Source organism: Lepidothrix coronata, unplaced genomic scaffold (genome assembly GCF_001604755.1).
Source record: "Lepidothrix coronata isolate B3197 unplaced genomic scaffold, Lepidothrix_coronata-1.0 Scaffold59, whole genome shotgun sequence".
Classification (NCBI taxonomy): domain Eukaryota; kingdom Metazoa; phylum Chordata; class Aves; order Passeriformes; family Pipridae; genus Lepidothrix; species Lepidothrix coronata.
The window spans coordinates 4,015,219-4,037,022 of NW_016690239.1; the positions used below are offsets into that span (position 1 = coordinate 4,015,219).

A 21,804-nucleotide genomic window follows, 5' to 3' on the forward strand; every position below is an offset into this window, starting at 1 on the left:
CATGAATTAGCCCTTGTAAGTACATTTTTCCATGGTGATACTGAGCGTGGTTGTATCTCCAGCCAAATGTGAATTCAAGCTTTATTTTTTTTGAGGTTTGGGAAAGTTTTGCCTTTACAGATTTTTCTACTGTTTGCCTTCTTGTCCCTTTGGAATGTTTATCCCTGGGTTTGATGATGTTCAGGCTTCTATTCATGTGATTTATAATCATTTCCATGTAACAGGCCCAAAATAATCTCAGAAAATAATGTTAGCTGCCAGCTTGAACACCTGTTTTAACTACCAAACAGATGTGAGACCTGTATAAGAGTTGGCAGTAACACTTGAAATAGTAAGTATTATCCATACGGACAAGAAGACTTCAGAATGCTCAAGAAGAATGTGGGATCTGTAAGTCTCAGATCTTTATCGAACCATGTCCCTTAATTCTAATTTTCCTGGTTGTCTTTGTTTCATGCATTTTTCTGAGTGGGTTGAGTTTGAGAAAAGGGAATTTGCTGAGGGGCCAAGCAAGCTCTAAAGAAAAGTTTCTCTTGAAATCCTTCCGAGTGCCTCACTTGCTTACTAATATTGTGTCATGGCCATTTACATCTTGAAGAGCATGGTTTGTTTGACAGGTCTGCCATGTTGAATGCTGCTCAAGCAAGAGGTAGCCACATAGTGCTGTCTCACTCGGTATTTGTGCTTGTCCTCTTCCTTTATTTATTTTTCCTTTCCCAAAATGTACGCTGAAAGTCCATGACAGCTGGGGGTTTTTTTGAAAAATGTATCTTCACATTGCTGCATTTTTTCATTCATTTATTCCTTCATCTGAGCTTGTATCGTTCATCAGCATTTTCTAGCTCTCTGTGCAACAGTACTACTTCTAACAAAATACTGTATCATGAACAAATGTTTAAATGGTCTTTCTATTCCCTCTGGCATTGTTCTGAATTCCAGTGTAAATGCATGTACATGGCCATGCTGGTCTGTGCCCTTGGAATTAGCATTTGTGATTTGCACAGATTACAAGGAGAAGAAGTTTTCTCAGACTTACAAAGTGCAGGGCCCAGGTTGCCTCCCTTCCATTCAGTGGTGGTGTATATAGATTGAATGTCAGGAGATGACAACAAAGAACTGATGGCTGAGTGAATTGAATTTCTTTGCAAGTGTCACAACTCCTTTGGTCCTGGGCTGTTGCACTGAAGTGATTCCCCCACTGAATGTGCACAGCATATTATCTTTCCCCATTTCCTATGCCCTCCTTTTATGGAGTGACTAAAGGGGGAAGAATCCTAAAATATAATCTCCCACTTCTGTTACAGAAACTAGTCTGGTGGCACAGTTGGATACTAGTAATGTTGGCTTATGCAGTGGTTTGATTTGGACTTCACCTGCCAGCCAATTTTGAGAATTAGGAGGGAATTTGTACTTCATAAAAAACTGGTGGCTATTTTGCTTGGCAGTCTTTTTCTTCCCATCCACCTGCCCTAAAGTCTGTGGGTTACACTTTATTTTGAAGTCCTAGCCCCACCATGATTCTGCTTAATTCCCTGACTTGTATAAGACTTCTGCTGGGTGGGTGAGGCCAGAATATCTAGAGAATGCTTGTTGTGGCTGCTGTTGTATTGAGGTATGCTTTGAGGTGTTTGGGATTTTTTTTCAGAGACTGTTTCTCTAAGAAAGAGTAATTAGGGCAAGTTGAGTCAGAGCTGAGTGGGGGCAGTGCAGGGTACCTGTAAACTCCAAATTTTCTGGGAGTTCATGTGGCAAAAAGATGATGATGTTCCTGGCAGCAAGGAGGGTTTGGGTTGCCAGGGTGAGAGGAGAGGATGTAAAATGAGTTGTACAGTAAAATGAGACAGACATTTGATAACTTGGATAAACTTGTGCTAAGTAGCTTTTACTAATGAAATGGCACATCAACTTTTGACTTTTCCCCTGAAAATGCCTGGATAGGAGGTTGCTAACATTTTAACTCTGTAGAGTTAGATGCAATTTACAAACTTTAAAAAAACCTCTACAAGTGCTAAAACCCCTCAGACAACTCCCCAAGAATTTAAGGCTTCCAAGAATGTTGAAATTCAGTGCTGGTTTGCAGGAAAGATAGATAGTAAAAGCAGAATCATCCTTCTGTGTTCTCGAGGTACCTGTAAACATACCTGCAGGTTCTTTAAGATGTTTAATTTATTTTTATTGGATTGTTTGTGATCTTAACATCACAAATAAACATAAAAGCTGATAATGCCGCCAAAATTATATTTTTTCAATTCATACTACAGCTAAAAAACAAAAACAAAAGAGCTGCTTGCACTACATAGAGGTATTTAGAACAAAAGTATTTATTGGAAAAGAATTCAAACAATAAATTGGGTGAATGCATTTTAGTGCTAGAATGCCTATGGGACAGAATTTATGTAAGTCGCCATGTGTTTGCCTTACCGATCACATTACTGTAAAACTTTGTTTTCTTTAGGGAAGAAAAAGGAAAAAAAAAAGAAAAAAAAAGATAAAGCAAATTCTAATACCTCTATTATCTGATAGAGACCTTCCAAATGATACAAATCTCATCTTTCCTGCTGTTTTGCTGTCTGCTTTTTCTAATGCTCTTTTTGTCATTGAGAGGTTATGACAACATGAGCCATATTGTATTTATAAACATCACGTGTTTCCTTGATATGACTTGCAGTGTCTGCCAAACAGAACACATGGAAGAAACATTTCTCATTAGCTCAGCATTGGTTTTGGTTATACTGATTTCCGGGACAGGAAAAATGCCTTCTTTACTCAGATTTAGCTTTCATACAGTAGAAAGAAAGCCTCTGAGTGTCCATGAAATCTCTTGAACAGAGACGCTGCAGTTCTTGTAGCCCACATACTTTGTCTGAGGAAAAGAGAAAAAGTGCTTTATTTTAAAGAGCAAATGTAATGGCATCTATTTCTGAAACTAATTCTGAATTAAAATACCTGCCAAAGTCATCTAGAAACAGAACTCACCGAGAGATGTAAGGTAAGATGATGCTTATAAATAAAGGAGGATATCTTATTCCTCTTTTCTTTTTTTTTTCTTTCTAAACTGAAAGATATTTTCATATTAACTGGGAATTTAAATCATAACAATGGAAACTGTTTCTTCTTCCTTGAGCCGTATGAGAAAATAAATGTTTAAGTGCTCTCTAAATCACCAAACTCTACTTTCAGATTTTATGTCTAGTTTCAAACTTACATATTGAACATGAACAGTTATTTTCCAACTTGCCATTACAAATCTTGCTGAGATTGGAACAAAATATATAGTAAAAGTCTTTGATGTTCTGGATTCTTTTAAATGATATGGATTTTCCTACTTTTGCCTTGAGTGGGTTTTCAGTAGTTGCCAATTATTTGTGCAACTACAGACCTGCAGACACTGAGAAGTACCTGCATCCAATCAAACTGTGATGAGAGACTGTAAATGTACCTGTTCTCTTTCATTCATATATCCTTTGATATACAATACCTACTGCTGTACAAAGCCTAAGTTAGTGGGAAAATGGATAGAATTACAAAGAAAAAAAATTATTTTTTTTTATTTCAGCTACGCATAAAACAATATATTAATCTCAAACATTTTCCAGCCAAAAGCCAGTCTGTTTGAAGATACAGATCCTGTGTTACTGTTGGATGGATACTGCACTGTGGCTTTTTTAATATGATGGCTAATTTTTTTGGTGTACTGTATTTATTTCACAAACATTGTATGTAATGAATATAAGGAATATAAATGTATAGATCCTATTACTATACCAACATTTTAAAAGATGCCTCTTCTTTTTTTAAAAGAAATTTTCAAGTAATGAGGATGGATTTTAGGTTTACATTAAGCTGGCCGTTGAAAGAAATCATCATGTTCTTGATATTAAACTGTTCAAGGAACATGAGTTTGCCACACCCATGCAGTAATATCCCAGTTAGTCTAAGAGGAGTGTCATATGGTAGATATCAGAAACCAGTTACCTGGAAGCTCCCAGAGAGTGGAATTTTTAGGGGGAAAGTTCTTTATTTCCTACTAACAGGCCTGTATTCAAACTGGCCAGCCTTTCATGTTGAGGTTTTCTTAGAGCTTTTCCTGGAGCTGATGAAGTTACTTAATGACAGTGTACTATCTGTCTTGGGTGAAGGTCTCTTCAGCCCTTCATTAAAACTAAAAATCTTACTTCTCACATAAGTTTGAGGTTGTCAGGGAAAGCTTTTGCTGCCTTCAGTGGGAGCTTGCCCTGAATAAAAACATAAGGATTGGATTTGAGTCTATTTTTTATTGTCTACTAGTTTCTGGTTTTATTCTTACTCCACCTCTTTTTACATAATGTTTTCTTGTGCCAATTCTTTAGAAGTTTTGCTCACTCTTTTTTTTTCACTGCCCTTGCTTTTGGTAGAACAGTTTGCATTAATTTGACTGTTTACTTGAAATTCCTAAATAGCTGACAGAGTCAGATGTTGCTGGAGCTCCCTAAACACATTGACAAATATAAAAATGCTCATAGTTGTGACCTCCCTTACAAGGAGGGAAGGTCCTCCTTTCTGTCCTTTGTAAACCAGGTAGCTTATCTGAATTGCTGGAGTCCCGCAAGTCAAAGTCCAGTCGAGATTTATGATTTCCAGGTAGCTTTCCAAATGGGCTGTTACTCAAACAGGGGTTAAAAATCACTTTGTGAAAGTGGGCATTTTGCTTCCACGGTTCCTGGAAAGTTAGTAGAGTTAGAAACAATGTTTTGTCTTCTGCAAACAAGCCATTCACTTGTTATTCAGGACCTTAACTTTCCCAAGAAGTTTTTCACAAATCCGAAATGTGTTACTTCATGATCATGTCCCAGATTCTCTGCTTTCCACTGAGTCTTAACTTCAGGATGTTTTTAGTTACCTGCCTCTAGATAAGCCTTATGAATACTAAAGGGAGGAGTTAACAAGTACCTGGTGTTTAAGAGAATACAGCTGTCGATCTGAGGATCTTGATTCTTCTCTGTGTGGGATTGTACTTTTTCTATTAAGGGCTCTGGAAAACTAATCAGACTTCTGAAAGTATGAGCAGTAAAAATATTTTTTCTTGGATACATGTTAAGATCTGGGGTTAAAAAAAGCCTCAGCTGGCAAAAGCAAGATAGTTGCAAATATCAGCACGCAACAGGACTCCATGAGAAATGATGTGATGCTGAAATTATTTTTGTCTGAATATATGCCTTTCTTACATCATTGCAAATTTGAACTCCATGTGACTAAGTAAAAAGACTGAAAGGGTGTGTTGGATAAAGGGCTAGTCACTCAGTCACTTAATATTTACTATAGATAGCTTGGTCTTAGGGTAAACTAGGTTGTTTACTTCAGCCATGCTGACCAATTTGTATATTTTTTGGATAGAAGGAAGTAAAATGAAAAAAAATGTAGGATTCAAACAGTATAGGAAGAAGTTTGTGATCTAAAGGGACTCTTAGTTGAGGCACTGATAGCACTTTTAAGATTGCAAAAGACATACTTACAACTGCAAATGCTGTTTGACCTTACAGCTCTGAGATGCAGTGTGGCTTGGACACTTGCAGCGCAAAATCCAGTTGTGAATAAGACTTCCATGACCATTTCTCCTGCCAGTAGCGCTGACTCCAAAACTCAGCACAGCGACTTATTTCTTCTGATTTGCTATGTGCTTATATTGGAAGAAACAGGTGTAAGCATGCTGCTTATGTCTTTTGATTATCAGCTCTGTTTTAGAATATTTTTATATTATTTACATCCTAACCCATTTCATATATCTGTAATAGAAATTGCATTGACTTAGTTGTTTGGTAATGTCAGATGAGACCAAGGGTTATGCTTTCCTTTATGTTCATTTAACTGTATCAACTTGCTCAGTTTTATTTGGCTTCAGTGCAGTGAGAAGAGATACAAATATGGAACAAAAATAAGAGCTGAGTCGTTAGTACAGGGAGTCAGAAAGCCATGCATTTATTTTGATTTATGAGTGCAGTTACTAAAAGTATTTCTTTTTTTTAAAGAGCAGAAATTTGATATAGAGCATATTTAAACCAAATAAAAATGCTGATCTGTACCAGAACTGTACATGTTTGAAACTATTCCTTTTTTGGAAAAAAAAAAGAGATGACCCCATCAGTTCTGTGGTGCCCTGAGGAAGTGCTGAAATTGAGACTGGTCTGAAGGGTTTGGCTCCCTGCATTGGTGGCGGCTGTGTATGTTATGTACATGATGTCCTTCATCTCTTCAAAGAAGATGGGGAGGAGGGAGGAAATGCTTGCTGCATTTTCATGAATTACATGACTCTGTTTGTTCTCAGAAAATTCTACCACAAAAAGCATCAGTGGAAACGCAAAAGAAAGGAACAGTTGGTTTGAAAGCAAAAACAACAGTTGGTTTGAATGCAGTACCAGGTATGAGGGTTGTCAGAATGTTAACTTTAGAAAAATAGATCAGTAACAGCTTTTATATGTTCAATCCAAACAGTCTAACAGCTTATGGGATTGGTGGGCCATGCTGTACTGATGAGTTAAATGTGGATATTGGCAAATCAATGATGTAATTTTGTAAATCCAGCCTTTTTAGGATTGAAATGTGTTATGTTTCAGTGTGTTTATATTTTTGTCATTTGTGATAGCACCCTGAAAAATCTTGGCTAAAATGCCAAGAGGTTTCTTAATGTATTCACCACACTATTCTGTCTGCACAGTACACTCAGGAAGCATAGGGGGAAAAAAGCATGAGAAATTTATTAACTTGTCTTTGCTTAATTGGTAATCTAAACATTTTTTTTTAACTCTCACATTTCATTCGTTCATTGGAAATTAAATACATAAATAGGCAGAAATGCGTGCCTGTTAACTGATCTGGATGTTTGTCTTGCTGATCAGGAGTAAAGTAAGGCAGACTGGTAGCAGTGAGATAGCTCAAATGATGAAATGTTGCTGGGGAAATAAACCTCCATACAGAGGCACTGTGATTTCAGTCAGGCCAATGCAAAATGTTCTGCATCTCATCCATCTTTTTGCTCAGTTTGCCTAAAGCATGGCTAGACTGGAAGCTCTCATGGGACTTCTCTGGGTCAAGCTCCAAGGGGCCTTAGCTCCCTTCCCTTCCAAGCAGAGTTCAGCCAATGTGTCTCCAAAGTTGTCTCACTGACAGCTAATCTGTGATAGTGTCAACTAGGGAGTGTCAACAGGTTCAGTACAGGTATAACCAGGCTAGTCCAAATACAGAGCCTGCTCCTCTAGCTAGATTTAAGATGATACGTGTTGTATCATTTTATAGGAGGAAGTGTGATATTGCTTTCCTCTTATTTTTCTATTTGCTTCTTGTTTTACACAGGAAAAAAAAAAGTGGTCTTAGTCTAGGAATGGGAAGGGCTGTTGAACAGTATGATGTGCAGGTGTGCTTGGGATCATAAGTCTGTGTGGTCAGGAAGTCGATAACATGATGGAATTGATAAGGGGAAAAGTTTTCTGAGAATAAGGGCTGCGCACACACACATGACATGTCTCACCACTTTTCAGAACTGGGTGATGATTTCATCAAACCAGAATTTCTGTTGTCCCCCACTAATGACAGGTACAAAGAGCAACAGCCACCTCAGCGTTCTCTCAGCACTCAGTCCCACTGCATGTTGTGTCTCAGAGATGTTGCACTAAGGCCTGGCTTGTAGAGAGCTGTTACTTCCTGTGGGTCTGAGGGAGATAAAGCTGTTTTGAACCTTAACTGCATCTTCAATGGTAATGGCTGCACAAAGTACTAGGTTTCAAAAGCCATTTGTAGCTTTAAAGTGCATCTCAAATATCTTTGTTTTGAGTATGAGAGTGGATGGCAAAGGCAAGTGGTGGCCTTAGCTTCTTTACCCATGTCCTCAAGCATTTGTGGGTCACTCCAGCTGGCATTTTCCTGAAGTGTTCTGCTCACTTCTTTCCTAAAAACCACCCTCATGTTCTGACCACACTTGCAAAAAAACCCTCGGAATACCAAACCAAACTAAAGAAGTTTACGTTGAATGTTCTCCTTTCTCATCCCTCTTCTCCTTCCTTTCTTGCTCTCTCCCTCTCTGTCCCGTGCCTGCTATGTGAGGCTACAGCACTGTTATAACAAGAACTAATGCAAAATCTTCTAGCCTTAAGAAAAATTTGTATTAGTTCATGTTTTTCCATTTAATTCTGAGTTTTTTTTCTTTCATTGAATTTTTTGTTGATTTTCCCTTCATATGCTAAAGTCTCTCTCACTGCTCTTTTTCCCATCAGTTCCTCAAGTCCAAGCTTAAGTAAGTCTCCTGTTTTTGTTTCTTTGTTATTTATTATCCATTTCTTGCTTTTAATTTCTCAGCACTCCACTGCCAATATTACTTTGTTTCATCCTTGGCCTCTTTCACAAACTCCTATTACTGTCCCTCACCCTGTCTCATTCCCTTTTCGTTTTATCTTTTTTCCTCTTTCTTCTGTAGTTTTACATTGAGAATTCCCTATTACCTTTCCACATAAGTTTTCTTTACCTCTTCTCTCTCTTCCCAGTTTCATGGAATCATAGCATCATTTAGATTGGAAAGAACCCTTAAGATCATCAGTCCAAGTAATGAGTTATGTGTTAGCTGAATGTTTGTAGCATGTGATTTACTGCTTTTTATTAATATTTCTGCATTGCCTGTTGACTAAGAAGGACAATTTTCATGCCACAAACTGAGTCCTCTGCATTTAGGAGTTAAAAAGTTTAGGCATAAATAAATGTGCTAATGGTAGGACAGAGGAAGAGGAGAATAAAAGTAAATGTGCTTCTGTACTGTTCTGTTGATAAATAAACAATGTTTATTGCCAGCTTCAGGAGAGAGACCTTTAATTCTTAGTTCAATCCAACAGGAACCACAGACCAGATTGGATCCACCAAATGGATCACAGCAATGTCCATTGCATGGACCAGCAAGTAGCAGCTGGAATGAAGCTGCCGTTGTCCTTTCTAGTTATAGGATCTCAGCTTGAATTATAAAGAAGAAAGAAAAAAAAAGAAGAAAGTAGGGTGAGAAACAGAGCAGAGTGAGCTAAATGAAAAGCCATATGGGCAGGCTCACTATAAAGAATTAGGAAAAAAATCTAATCCTTACAAGCCTAGTGTAGAAATTGCCGCTCACTGCAGTCAGTGGCGAGAGTTTGGGAGTGCCAGAGGACAGCTTGTCCCACCCAGCTCTCGGGGAATGAGATGACTCTGAAGGGTGCCTGGCTGACTTTCTTTTAATGCAGCATTAGGTGAGACAAATCCTCAATACAAAGCAACTAATATTGCCTCTTAACTTTTTGAGAGGTGCTTAATGCATATATGTCTGTGATACATGCTGTGATACTTTCCTATAGCTAGGAAAATGTCCTTGTTTAAATCAGTACAGAAATGAGGGGGAAGCATGAGGTTTAAATTACAGGGTAGAAAGGCAGACTGCAGACCTGACGTAATACTTCAGTTTTGCAGAACCTTCTTCATGCAACTCCAGAGAGAGTTGGCTATATTTGTTCTAGTAAACTTTAAAAAAATTTTGAGGCTTATAGCGTTTCCAGCAGAGGATTTCCCACTTGTACTTGCTTGCCTTTAACTTTTTAAATCCCTAAAAATCAAAAATTTCAGATTGAGTTAATCTGCCATCACCAAAGTATAGGCCAAAAATTTACTGCTGGTATGCAAAACATGTATGTATGTATATATATGTAATTTTAATACACAGGTTACAACAAAGCACTGTTCTCTTTGGAGCTCAGGTGCTCACCTGTGGGCTGGTTCAGAGGCTTTCTACACAGATTGCTCCACACTGCAAGCTCCAGCTGTTCTGGAGAGTGCGCTGCTTTGACAGCAGCGAAGCTGTAGAGCTGCCTGTCCCCTTTATAGTGGTTCATTCTAGCTGGTAATAATGTGCTCCGTGGTGTAAGAGGGCTTTTTGTTTATTTGTTTGCATTTCTTTTTTAAGAACCAGGGAGTTCGGAGTAAGTTTAAGAGAACTTTACGTTACTTGTGTTTACCTCAAGGCATATCTGTTTCACTGCATGCCTTTTGAATCAGTAAACAGAGGGAATAGCAAACAATATGTATGTTTAGAAGAAGATAGTGTGGTCTGTGCATAATCTCAAACCAGTATGCGTTAGGCAGCCAGAACTGTTCTGTTCCCTCCCTGTTTGTTTAGCTTGGCCTCTCAAATTCAAAGAGCTTCTGTAGGATTTTCAGTCTTCAAGGGAACACTACGCATATCCTTGTAAGTATAAATATGGGCAGTGGGCTGGAGAGCTGATGTGAGAAAGTTGAGCCCAGTTTGAAAGAATTTTTAGGGGTCATTGAGAGCAGTGTGGAGAGCAGAATGGCACCAGCACAGCCTGGCTGGGCACCAGGGAGTGTGTCACCTTGGTGCCTTTGTGAACGACAGCAGCCGGGGAGGCTGTGTCCTGCTCCCTCATTTTTGCCATGGGGAAGCAACTGAGACTGAGATCAGGATGGGATAGGAACCCTTTTTTCTTCTCTGCTGAATGTTTGGAGGTAAAGCTAAGGGTGGATCACTCTCCTTTCATTGAAAAAAAGTGAGTAACTGTGAAGGCGCAAGATTCAAGACAGGAACAGTTCCAGGCGTGGAGAAAAACATACAGCAATTGACAGGATTTTATTATATGGACCTTACAGTTATTATATGGACTTTACTGTTATTATGTGGTTTCATTATATTCACACTACACATTGCACAGCCTGGACATGCCCAGGCTTGCCATGAGTTTGCCAGCTCCCTGCTTCCTCCGCTCCTCCTCCTTTTGCCCGTGTCTGTATCCTGGTTTGTCCCCCTGCTTGTCTGTCTCATGCTCCACCTCATGTCCTGGCCCTTTCCCCACCTAAAACTCATAAAACCCCGACACACCTGAATAAAGCATCCATTTTGCACCTCTACCTTTGTCCCCGATCCCATCTGTGCTGTGTCACGGCCCCATTCCCCTCCCCCCTCGGACCGTGGCAAGTAACCACACTGAGAAGTCCTTGTCATGGTGCCACCCTAAGCAGAGAGAAGAAAGATGCTGATCAGGTTCTCCAGCTGCCTTCATAAGCCTTGTGTATCAGAGGCAGCAAATATAGGAGATCCTGCGGATAACTCCACAGATTCATCTTTGTTGTCCCAAACTGTTGGTTTCTTGGATCAGAGTTAGAAGCTGGGTGGGCTGTAGGACTGGTAAAGTGGCATGAGACCTTCCTTGGCAAAAAAATCTCCCACAAAACAACAACAAAAAAAGCAACAACAAAACCAAACCCACACCCAAAACCCTAAACCCAAACCTCCCAAAACCAGAAGAAAATAATACTTCTTTTGTAATACGTCTGTAAAAGCTGTCATCATCAAACTGTCTTTCCATTTGGATTCTGCTGTACTGAACTAACTTGTTAGATTGGAGCAAACCCCACTGACTCCATCACAAGCTTTGTTCCAGAGTGCTGAGAACAAAACCAAGTCCTGAGCTAGTGAACAGCAATCACCGTAAGTGCTTCCCTGTTTTCTGTCAAGGAAATAGTTGTTTACAGCAGTACAAGGCATTAACTACTTAATTATTTTCATCCATGAAAGTATTATTAAGGGAATAGGAACCAAAAGAGCTGTTATCAGGAACAGAAAAACCTTTGATCAGCAGTCAGGCAATAACTTATGTCTATGCCACTTGTGTATACCCCACAGTAGACTTCAAAATATTCTCTGGGTTTTTAATTGTGTGTTTTACTGATGTTTAAACTCTAAGATTTTTTCTGCTTCAAAATGAGGGAAACAAGCAGAAAATAAAGGAATGTGATGAGCGAATTGGTGGGAAGGTCCAACGGACCAACATTATTAATAACACAGAATAAAGGAAGGTGATGAGGGTGACTGGTGTTACAGGTCTGTGGTAACTTGAGTCTGTCATTAATATAGACATTAACGTTGATTCTAAAGTCGTAAATTAATCTAAACTTCTAGGCTTGATTTCAGTGCAGCACGGGGTGTTGTGCCTCTTAGGGGCATCCCCTTTGTTTATACTGAAAAGGAGCTCTAGTTCTGTACAGTACTTTATAAACAAATATATGGCAAGTAATTATACATAGGGTAATACATGGAAAGTTAGATAATGCTTGAGGGTTCTGATAAAGTGATTGAAATGGAAAGTGATGCTTGAGTTGTTTGTATGCATTGTTAGAACCTACAAATTAAATTACAGCCTTGGTAATGATGTAACTGCGATATTTATGATGTTGTGCTGATATATTTTAAAATTAAAAGAAGATTAATTCATCTCATGAAAAACTTTTTGTATGCATCTGCCATACTTGAAGATTCTTGCGTATAATATCATACATATGGAGAACTAGTTATAGTGTGTCTGATGTTCTGGGATATACTTTATCATGCTAGAGTGCAATTACTGCAAATGTGCAGCCTACCAGGTTGGAATTCATTGCAGGGAAACTGCAGTAAAATATAGTCATCTTTTTTATTCTGCATATTAGCATAATAATGTTATTTGTCACTGAAGGTTTGCTAGCCTGCAAGGAAGAGTATGGATGGAAGAATATACTCTGCAACTGTTGGAAGGCATGGCATTAAAGTGTACTAGGAGAATTTGCTTGTATTTTTTACTTTTGATGGTTTTGAGTCTGGTTGGTCCACCGACCTAAGCAGCTTTTTAACTAGGTCAAGTGTATACATCCATTCATTAAAAGAGGATGCTTGACTGGTTAGTTAAACCTGCAAAATATAAACCAGATGCTTCAATGGTAAATACTGCTTTACTCCTATACTGCAAGAAACCAGCCTTGACTGATTAAATTTGAAATAAAAATAAATAGGTTTAACATTGTTTCTGTGCCATAATAAGTTTATTATAGTGCTAGTGCAAATATTTAGTAAAAACAGTATTTTAAAATATTTTACTGTAAAACTGAAAAGTAAGCCTTTAAGACAAAATGGATTTTTTTTACATTTATGAGAAAAACCTTTATATTAGACTACATACAAATTTTTTGAAGTTCTGGACAAGATCAATAATGGCGTACAAATTTACAGGGTACATTACAAATCAGAACTCACAGCAGCTGTCTACAAAGCTGGAGGATTTATCTACTGTTGGGCTGGGTATAGTATGGGGTGGAACACTTGAATTTTTAGTTTTGGCTGCCAGATCTGCTATGATCTTTGTCCTTTTACTTAAATGCTTTGTGTCAAATTGCCCTTTTGTAGCGGAAGTGAATGATGCCTCCTTCACTAATGGCTGAGACACTGAGAGTAGTACTGTGAAACAGAAATGCTGCTCCAGTAAGGTCCTGTTATAACTGATTCTCTACAGCAATATTAGGTCATGGTCATGTGCTTAATTTGTATTTTGATTCCTTTGAATGCCAGTCATGATGGTATAGGAAGTTTTTCCTTGCATAAAAACAAAATTGAGGCAAAATCCCAAACCAGTCCTCCCAAAGTACAAGATAACCGCAGGACTGGGAAGGGCTCATGTCATGAGATTTTCCCCAATGATATTTAAGTGCCATCTCTTTTAGACTGTAACTACTGTATTTTTAAGGAGACAATTTCTGTATTCTATATTCTTTTGGGGTGAGGGGATGGAAGGGAGGGAAGCATTCTTTTTCTTCTAATTTTTGAAAATATATTTGCCTTCTCTATTGTACCCTCTTTTTAAAAAAAAAGAAAGAGAAGCCAAACAACAACTAATCACAATGGCTAGTGTGGTGTGCTGCAGAGATAACAATGAGATTGATTTACTGGTACCCTGAAGTTCAGGTTAGCCAAGAGGCTCAGGTGCCCAGTTAATGAGTAGACAGCCTCCTCCACGGGAGGAGCTTGTGCTTCCTTCTACCGAGTGTCACTACCAATCTGAGTAGGTGAAAAGCTTCTAAGGTTTATAACTGCTGGATTTTTTTTTCTAGAATTCTGTGTACTGGGTTTGCTAAATGGTTGGAGGTCTTCACCTGTTGGGGAGTTAATATATATGTGTCTCATAGTGTTGCCTTTGAAATGCACTCTCTTAGCAAAACAGGGGTTACTCACTATTTTATTTATGGCTTTCCCCTTTGTGAATCTCTTTTGTGGTTCACTCCATAATGTTAGTCTCTTTCTATGCATCTTATAGGCACACATTAAAAAATGATTGAGCGATTCAATCACATAGTGTTGCACAGTTTGTGACTGGGTGACATGCCAGGGAGGTTATTTAGTGACTAATTTCGAAGGGGAGGAGAAATCGCAGGCTTGTCATGTGGAAAAGTACTTCAGTCTATTGAAGCAGCATTACTTACATGACCGGATAAAGCAACATGGCCAGCCTCTGTTGTGAGCAGAGGGAACAAGGAGCATTTTTACTCTTTCAAAACCTTTTCCCAGAAGATATGGATATACAAAATATTATACCATAGACTGAGGATTGAGATTCAAGATTGAAAACAAAAAGTACTTTATTAGAAGAAGTGGAACCAAATGTTCATCTCACTGCTGTAGCCATACAAGTGATTTCTTTAAGTAACAGTAAGTGGCTTTAATTATTTCAGAGCAAAAAATCTTTTCAAAGATTGTTTTTTTTGTCCATCCGTAATAGTTTTGTCTAAGAGTGTAGTAAGAGTGGTAGTGTTTTAAATTGTGGAAACAAATACTCAGAGTAGCATCAGGATACCTGAAGAAATTATGCTCTAAAGAGCAGACTGTGTAGGATTTGGTCTGAAAACTCTCCTCTCTATTTGTTTGCATGATCCATCTTCAGCATGCACATTGACTTACAGGCAAGGTGAAGCAATCAAACATTTTTGATATTACCATTACATTTGTTTTGTGGTTAGCTTAGAATTTTATGGATCTGTTTTACATTCGGTAAAAAGTGAACTAGGTATTCTTTGTTTTCCCCATGGGAGCTTTAGGATATGGTATGAATTAAGTTTATATGTAGTCAGGGATATAAAAGAACATACTGAGACATGTAAAATACCTTGAGGTAAAACATTTGGATCGCTGTAGGGACTGTATTCATGCACAAGTATGCATTAAACATACAGGTATAAAATAAGGGACAATAATGTTAAGAATGTGTTTGATGCTCTATATCATGGCAAGGGAATTGATGCTGTGTCTGAGCTTCAAATTGGTGCATGGGTAATTAGAATATGTTATCCTAAAAGTTCTGCTTTTGGGGATCAAATAGTGCTTTTTCCATAACCTTTGTGTACACCTGCACAACTGGGAGAAAGCTATGGGGACTGCATGTCACAGTGATATTGGGTAGTATGGTTTTGGCACCTGATTATGGTTCACTCAGGATGCCTCCTTTCTAGAGGGTCATGTTATGTCCTCTAAATTCCACCTCCTACGATAGTGAGCATCATCTTCTGGTTCTCCTGTTTGTTCACATCAACTTCTAGCTAGCTGAGCTTGACCAAAAGAAAGTAATCTGTGAACATAGAAACTGGAAGATTGGATGGATTCGTCATCACTAACCATCACAGACTCATCCTGAGAAACATCTTATATTGACTAAATGCAGTGTTTTTCATCAAGGGAAAGAAAAAACAGAATTAAGAGCATAGAGCATAAATGGAAGAAGAAAAACCCAGTTACTCTCTTGAGGTATCCACCATATATGTAATACATCCTTAGAAACAGAAAACTGCTGTTTCTTAGATGTTCTGAGTTTTTATCTCAACTCTCACCGTAATACAGAAATATTACACCTGGGCATATACCAAAACTATGCAAAAGGACCTAAAGAACATAGGTGCATGCTAATACTGGGAAGATAGTTATAATAAAAACTGAGATTTCTCAGGGAGTTCTGCAACTCCTTGTCTGGAAAATTATCCAGGAAAAAACAATGGAAATATGTGCGACATGTTAAGAACAGCTAGCTGGGTCTTGGAGTTCCCCATTCATTGGAACTTTGAACATTAGAAATCAGTTTTATTTTACTGGCATGTGGTTCCCATAATGAAAACCAGTTGTGAACCCTGGCAGCTCCTAGAACCTCATACTGTGGGGCCACATTCAGCTGAGGCTAGATCTCCAACTTAGGCAAGGTCAGCTGTTTCATGGTCTGAAGTCTCCCTTTTGGGCATGAGGGGACCCATTCTTAGCCAAAATTACTGTTTAAACTTCTGTTCTGGAAATATTGCTGAGGAGTAATGGGCATTGAAATCCCTGGCATGCCTTACTGCTTGGTAACCCCAAGCACTTGCTCTGCTGAAGAGACCATGGAGAGCTGGGGTCCCTACCCCAGACCAGACTCTGACTGAGTTGCCCCAGAGCTATGAATCTGGAAAGCCAAAGCTCTAGAACACTCCAAGGATGTCTGATAAGAAATAAAGTCACTGTTTGACTGAAATCTACAGGGTGGTTTTTTCCAACTTTTGTCTTTACTGATGTTTTTACCAAATATTTCAGCTCTTTGGGATTAGTGTTGTTTGCTTAAAGTACATTTCATTGGAAAGTTTCTGACCAGAAAAAGCTAAAAATTATGCTAATATGTTTGCAGTTTTCAGGTATGGCATTGGGCAGTTGGAGGAACCCACAACTCCAGCCAGTGTGGGTTTTTTTCTGTAATTGGGAGAGATTGGGAGAGATTGGGAAAATTTATAGGAATTAGAGGGTATTCTATGAGAAGACAAGAACAGACAAGTGTGACAACCTCTCAATGATGTCTGATAGCAAAAGGATTTCGCATCAGACAGATTATTGTGGCACAGATACTTAAAATTTTAATTTTAACTGTTTACTAATCCTGTAATTTTTAAGTGCACTATTTCATATTGTAAATTATCTTATTTTAGAAATATTAAAACCATATAAATCTGATTTTTTTTTCCAAAAGTGGATTTGTGCTTTCAGCTGTCCAAATCCAACCTGAATGAAAGATCAGTCAAGATAGAAATGTTATCGTGTAGTACAACTAATGATTAAACTGAGGTTTTTGAAAAATCAGTACCGTAAAGTTGTCTGTTTTTATTAAGAAAGAACAAACTAATGGATTATATTGTTGTTGGGTTGAGAGTTCTTTGATCATGTACTTTCTCATTAGAAAGGTTAAGAATTGTCCTCTGTTTATACTGGGTGAGCCAGCTTTAGAAGCATAGGTGCAGTTTCCTCAGGGAAATGCAGGGTGTCAAAGGGAGAGTAAGAAAAGTAACAGCTTCACATGCCCGAGAGGTGAGTAATGAAGTCTGTTGGGAACTCCCAGGTGACTCCAAGAGAGTGCATGGATAAACTCCATCTAGGGAACATGCTCCGTGTAGGTATTTTGGCAGTCTGAAATTCTTGGGGCAAAGCCAGTTGCTGGGTTCTCTACTGAGGCAGAGGAGGCCTGGGAGAGCAATGGGAAGGGCTGCCAGGTCAGAAACTCTGGCCTACTTTTCCCTTTGCCCGTGTTTCGCTATGAGATGGTAGCAGATAGCGGCCTGAGTCAGACTGTCCCTGTGGTATCCAGCTGCATGGAGAGATGCAGAGGCGGTGTGGTGCCAATGAATCAGTGGTAGGCTTGGTGCCTGGTGCTAGCTGGCATTGCCCTGGTGTGCGAGCCCGCACAGCACCCTGTGCCCTGTCTGCTGTGATCAGAGAGACTGGCTCTGCTTGCCCTTTATGTGAGCTACCAGGAGCAAGGCTCTTTGTATCCATTTGGGTGGATGAATAACTGGTTTGCTGACTTTGTGCACATAAGCATTTTCAAAATATAGCCAACAAGCTTTGAAATAAAGAACATAACTGTTTTTATATAATGTTGACTCTTTAGTATATAGATAATATGCTTTAAAAAAAATCAGTATCTTACAGACTTAAGTGTTGTTAGACTGACGAAAATCCTCCACAGAAGATGTTTAAACGTGGTGTGATCTTTTTTTACTACAGAAAGGTTCTCAGTGATATATTTTCCCCTCAGATGTTTTAGACAGAAATTGTTGCTAGCTGTTTGCCATATTTTAACCTAAGGATTGACAAGTTTCCATTTCAAGGATGTAAGGTCTACAGGCAGTAAGAACAAGGAAGAGCTATATTCTAAAGAAAACCACACCCTCAGGCAAACGTATACTTGCCTGCAGTTGAAAAGCACATGATCCTGTGCTTGTACTAAAAAAAGTCTTCTTCCTTTTGCTCTCAAAGCAATTGGCTGTGATAGCACCTAGTATTTAGAGTCTCAGATAACCCCAATATCCTCTTTCTCTGTCCCTGAGTCATGCGAAGTCCACAAACATGTGGCTCAAGACAGCCTGGATATTAGAATACAGATTTTTATGTAGCAACATGGTGCTACATGGAGGACAGAAGAAAAACAGCACAGAAAGTGGGGTATATATGAGAGAGAGTATGTATAAATACACAAAAGATGTATAAATGAGAAGCAAGAAGAGACCATCATTCACATTTTTAAACTTGTCATTAGCAAATAACCTGGGGATTTTGGTGAAGAGAAAAAAGTGGAAAGAGAGGAAATACCAACCAGGTGGCAGAAGACACTGTAATCCATCCAGTAAGGCTTCCTGGCTGCCAGTGACCAACTCAGCTCCCTGCCCAGCCCCATATGTCCCAGTGCACCTGCCCTGGGCACCCCAGACTCTGTGACTCCAACAGCTCTACCTGTCATCACACTCCACCCAGGGCCTGAGTCCTGGCTTAAAATAGAAAGTGAACTTTTCAGAAAGGGTTTGGCTGCCCAGGCATTTGTGCCCTGCCCAGCCTAAAAGGGTCTTGATTGAGGCTGTGTACTCCAAGTACTATTTTAAAACAAAAGTGAGTAGTGTTATATACATCATTTCTCAGGCACAGGATTTTGAACAATAGCTCAGCCCCATTATTTCCATCCTAAAGTATTCCATCTTAAATATCTTAAGGTAGAAAACAGAAATTTTTCTTTGACAGATTGCTTTAACTTAGGAGAAATGAATGAGCATACACAGGAATATGAAGTCCAGAAGTTAGGGAAATTAAACCTGTTGTTTTCAAATCTTCCCATGGAAATTTTCTCCTCTCTACAAGGTAACATTGGAATTTTCCTTTCACTGCAACCCAGCATATCCTAGTGTCTGTGGTTTCTGTGCCAGATACTATTCCATCTGTTGTAGCTTTATCTGATGTGACTAAACAGGGCATGGTGTAGCTTGTACAGTAGAAATGCAGGAGGATTTTCTTTCTCTGCGTTCTTCTCTCAGTGTAAAACATCTGTGGCTGCCTATCCCCGAAGGCATGATCCCAAAGCTGCTCAAGTCAGTAGGAGTCTTTTTGTTCTGCTGGCCCAAGTGCAGAGTCTGAACACACAATACAGCTCAGTATGTTGCAGTGTTACTTCAAGCCAATAGAAAACTATGTTGAATGCCCACTTACAATGTGATTAATACTGTTTAGTTATATTTTAGTTATATTTTATTTTAAATTCCAGACTAGAATAATTCTCTGTGCAAATGAAAAAATTATCCCGTGTACCCATTTGACTTCATAATTTTTGTCTGGCTCATTTATGACCCATCCCAGTGCACTCCTTTGTTCTGTTACACTAATTTATTGTTACTGCTGCCACAATCAGGTTTTCTCCTTTCTTCTTTGTGATACCTGATACTCCAGACTGTTGATCTCTGGCCCTGGGGAACGTCATTTATAATTCCCAAGTGCGGAACCTGCTGTGATAAGAACAGCTATTGTTTATATACCAACATTGCAATTCCCTTACCAGTGGAAAAACCTGTGGTGGGGCAGGAATAATTTCTTGCTTCATCTGCAATGGATCACTGTAGCTGCAATGAATCCAGTCACATTATCAAAGCAAGGAGTGAGAGGGGAGAAAAACTGTGTAGATTTCAGATCAGCAATGTGCACTGTACATCAGTGTGCGCTCTGTAACTTAAGGAATGTGGAATCGGGCTTGGTGATGCACAGTTTTCTACAGTCCCTTGGAAGTGATGGAGAGGGAACCTGCAATTGTCAACAAAATTTTAGAAACCGTAAGTTTCTTTCTTATGTAGTTGGTGACCTAGATGACTTTTTCATCTCTCTGTTTGACCAACGTACCCTAATGGCACCAGAGCAGGCACATGATGCTTGCTAGAGGGGGAATTTCTCCTGTGCCTGTCATTGACAGTGTTCAGCCATCTAGAGAGGTCATTGCCAGGCAGAGTGAGATTCCACAGTCTCAAAAGCACACGTATCCATTGCAAATTTTTGCCAAGGCCTCTCTTAACAAAGCACTTTGGTATGGATGTTTTCCCTTTCTTTTCCTTGCTTGCTCATTCCTTACAGCTCCTTACAAAGTTACGATAAAACCCTTTCAAGCACTGTTATCTTTGCAGCGGTACATGTTTTATGGGGTCAAAGTGTCTTCATGCAACTTGACTGTGTTGCGGTCAATAAATGTCTGTGTTGTTGTTCTTCGCTTTGTGTATCCTTTATTTAATAAAGACCACATCAAGTTATTAGTAAAAGGCTAAACCCTACACTGAAAATATACCAATATTTATTTCTCTTGTCTAAGGACTTCTGATGTGTTTGTGATGCTAGAGCATCAGCACTTTTTCTTGCTTTGGAATCAGTGAACTCTAGGCTGTGTGTCTGATCAATAAACTGTAAGTCTGTTACTGGCTACATGTACTTGGAACACCTGACACTGAAACCCCTGATTTCACCTTCAGTAGCTGTGAGAATCAGATTAGAGTAAGATGGTATTTGCATAGGTAAAAGCCTTTTTAAAACTCTCATATTCCTTTAACATGCAGCCTATTTTATTTCTGTTTATAGTATGCTGTTGTTTTCTTTAGGTACTGAGGTCCCAAAGTGTTCTATTTAGCTAGATGTCAAATTATTTTGTCTTGAGGGTTTGGTTTTATTTCCTTATTTTCCATAGACAACCCACATCATGTCTTGCTCATTCAGTAATTTTATATCTTATATGTTTTTTCTCTTGTTTCCAGATGCAGAGGGAAATTGCTTATACAGGACGAGATGGCCCAAGCGGTTCCCGCCCTGGATCTGCCACGCACCCTCTGCATGCGATGCCCAGCTCTCCACCCTCCACCCCGGTGCCCCACTCCATGCCTCCCTCTCCGTCCAGGATTCCCTATGGTGGGGGCCGGCCCATGGGTGTGCCAGGCAATGCCACCATCCCCAGGGACCGTCTCTCCAGCATGCCAGCCTCGCGCTCCATATCGCCCAGCCCAAGCGCCATTTTGGAGAGACGGGACGTGAAGCCAGATGAGGACATGAGTAGCAAAAACCTTACCCTGATCCGAAATGAAGGTCTGTACGGTGACCCCTACTTGTTTCACGAGGGGAGGATGAGTGTGGCTGCACCGCACTCCGGACACCCCCTCGATGTCCCCGATCACATTGTAGCCTACCATCGCAGTGCCATGAGGTCATCAAGCACTTACTGCAACCCTTCAATGCAGCCTGAAATGCTGGAGCAGTCCTTGTACAGACAAAAGTCACGGAGGTACACGGAGAGCCATTTGCCCACTCTCGGCTCTAAAACACCTCCTGCCTCGCCCCACAGGGTGGCTGACATGAGAATGGTGGATATTCATCCTCACCATGGCACTCACATTCCCCACCACACCATCCAGCCTGACAGGTCTTCCCCCAGCCGCCAGTCCTTCAAAAAGGAGCCAGGACCGCCTGTGTTTGTGGATGCGAAAGCACGGAGTGCTGTCGGCCTCCCGGGCATGGCCGAGGCAATGCCCTCTCCAGCTGACAAGCAGGCTTTTGGCTATGGGTCACCTACCATGCCCAAGGACAAGGAGACAAGGTAAGGCAGAGCTGGGGCTTAATTTATGCAAATAGAAAATGTTCTTAATCTGCATATCCTT

At 39.7% G+C, this 21,804-nt stretch overlaps 1 protein-coding gene across 19 annotated transcripts in view; it reads left to right on the plus strand.

Annotated features, from left to right (window-relative positions):
- The window catches only part of KIAA1217 (KIAA1217 ortholog), a 338,499-nt gene that overhangs the window by 268,910 nt on the left and 47,785 nt on the right, over positions 1-21,804 (plus strand). For 18 of the 19 annotated variants that reach the window (XR_001875173.1, XM_017817068.1, XM_017817065.1 and 15 more), the window contains one exon: positions 20,911-21,743. Coding sequence is in view for 18 of the 19 variants with exons in the window: in XM_017817068.1 (XP_017672557.1) it covers positions 20,911-21,743 (833 nt within the window). In the remaining variant the exon portion in view is untranslated. Of the gene's footprint in view, positions 1-14,270; positions 14,507-20,910; positions 21,744-21,804 lie in introns of those variants that run through there. The other variant, XM_017817079.1, reaches the window with a different exon arrangement.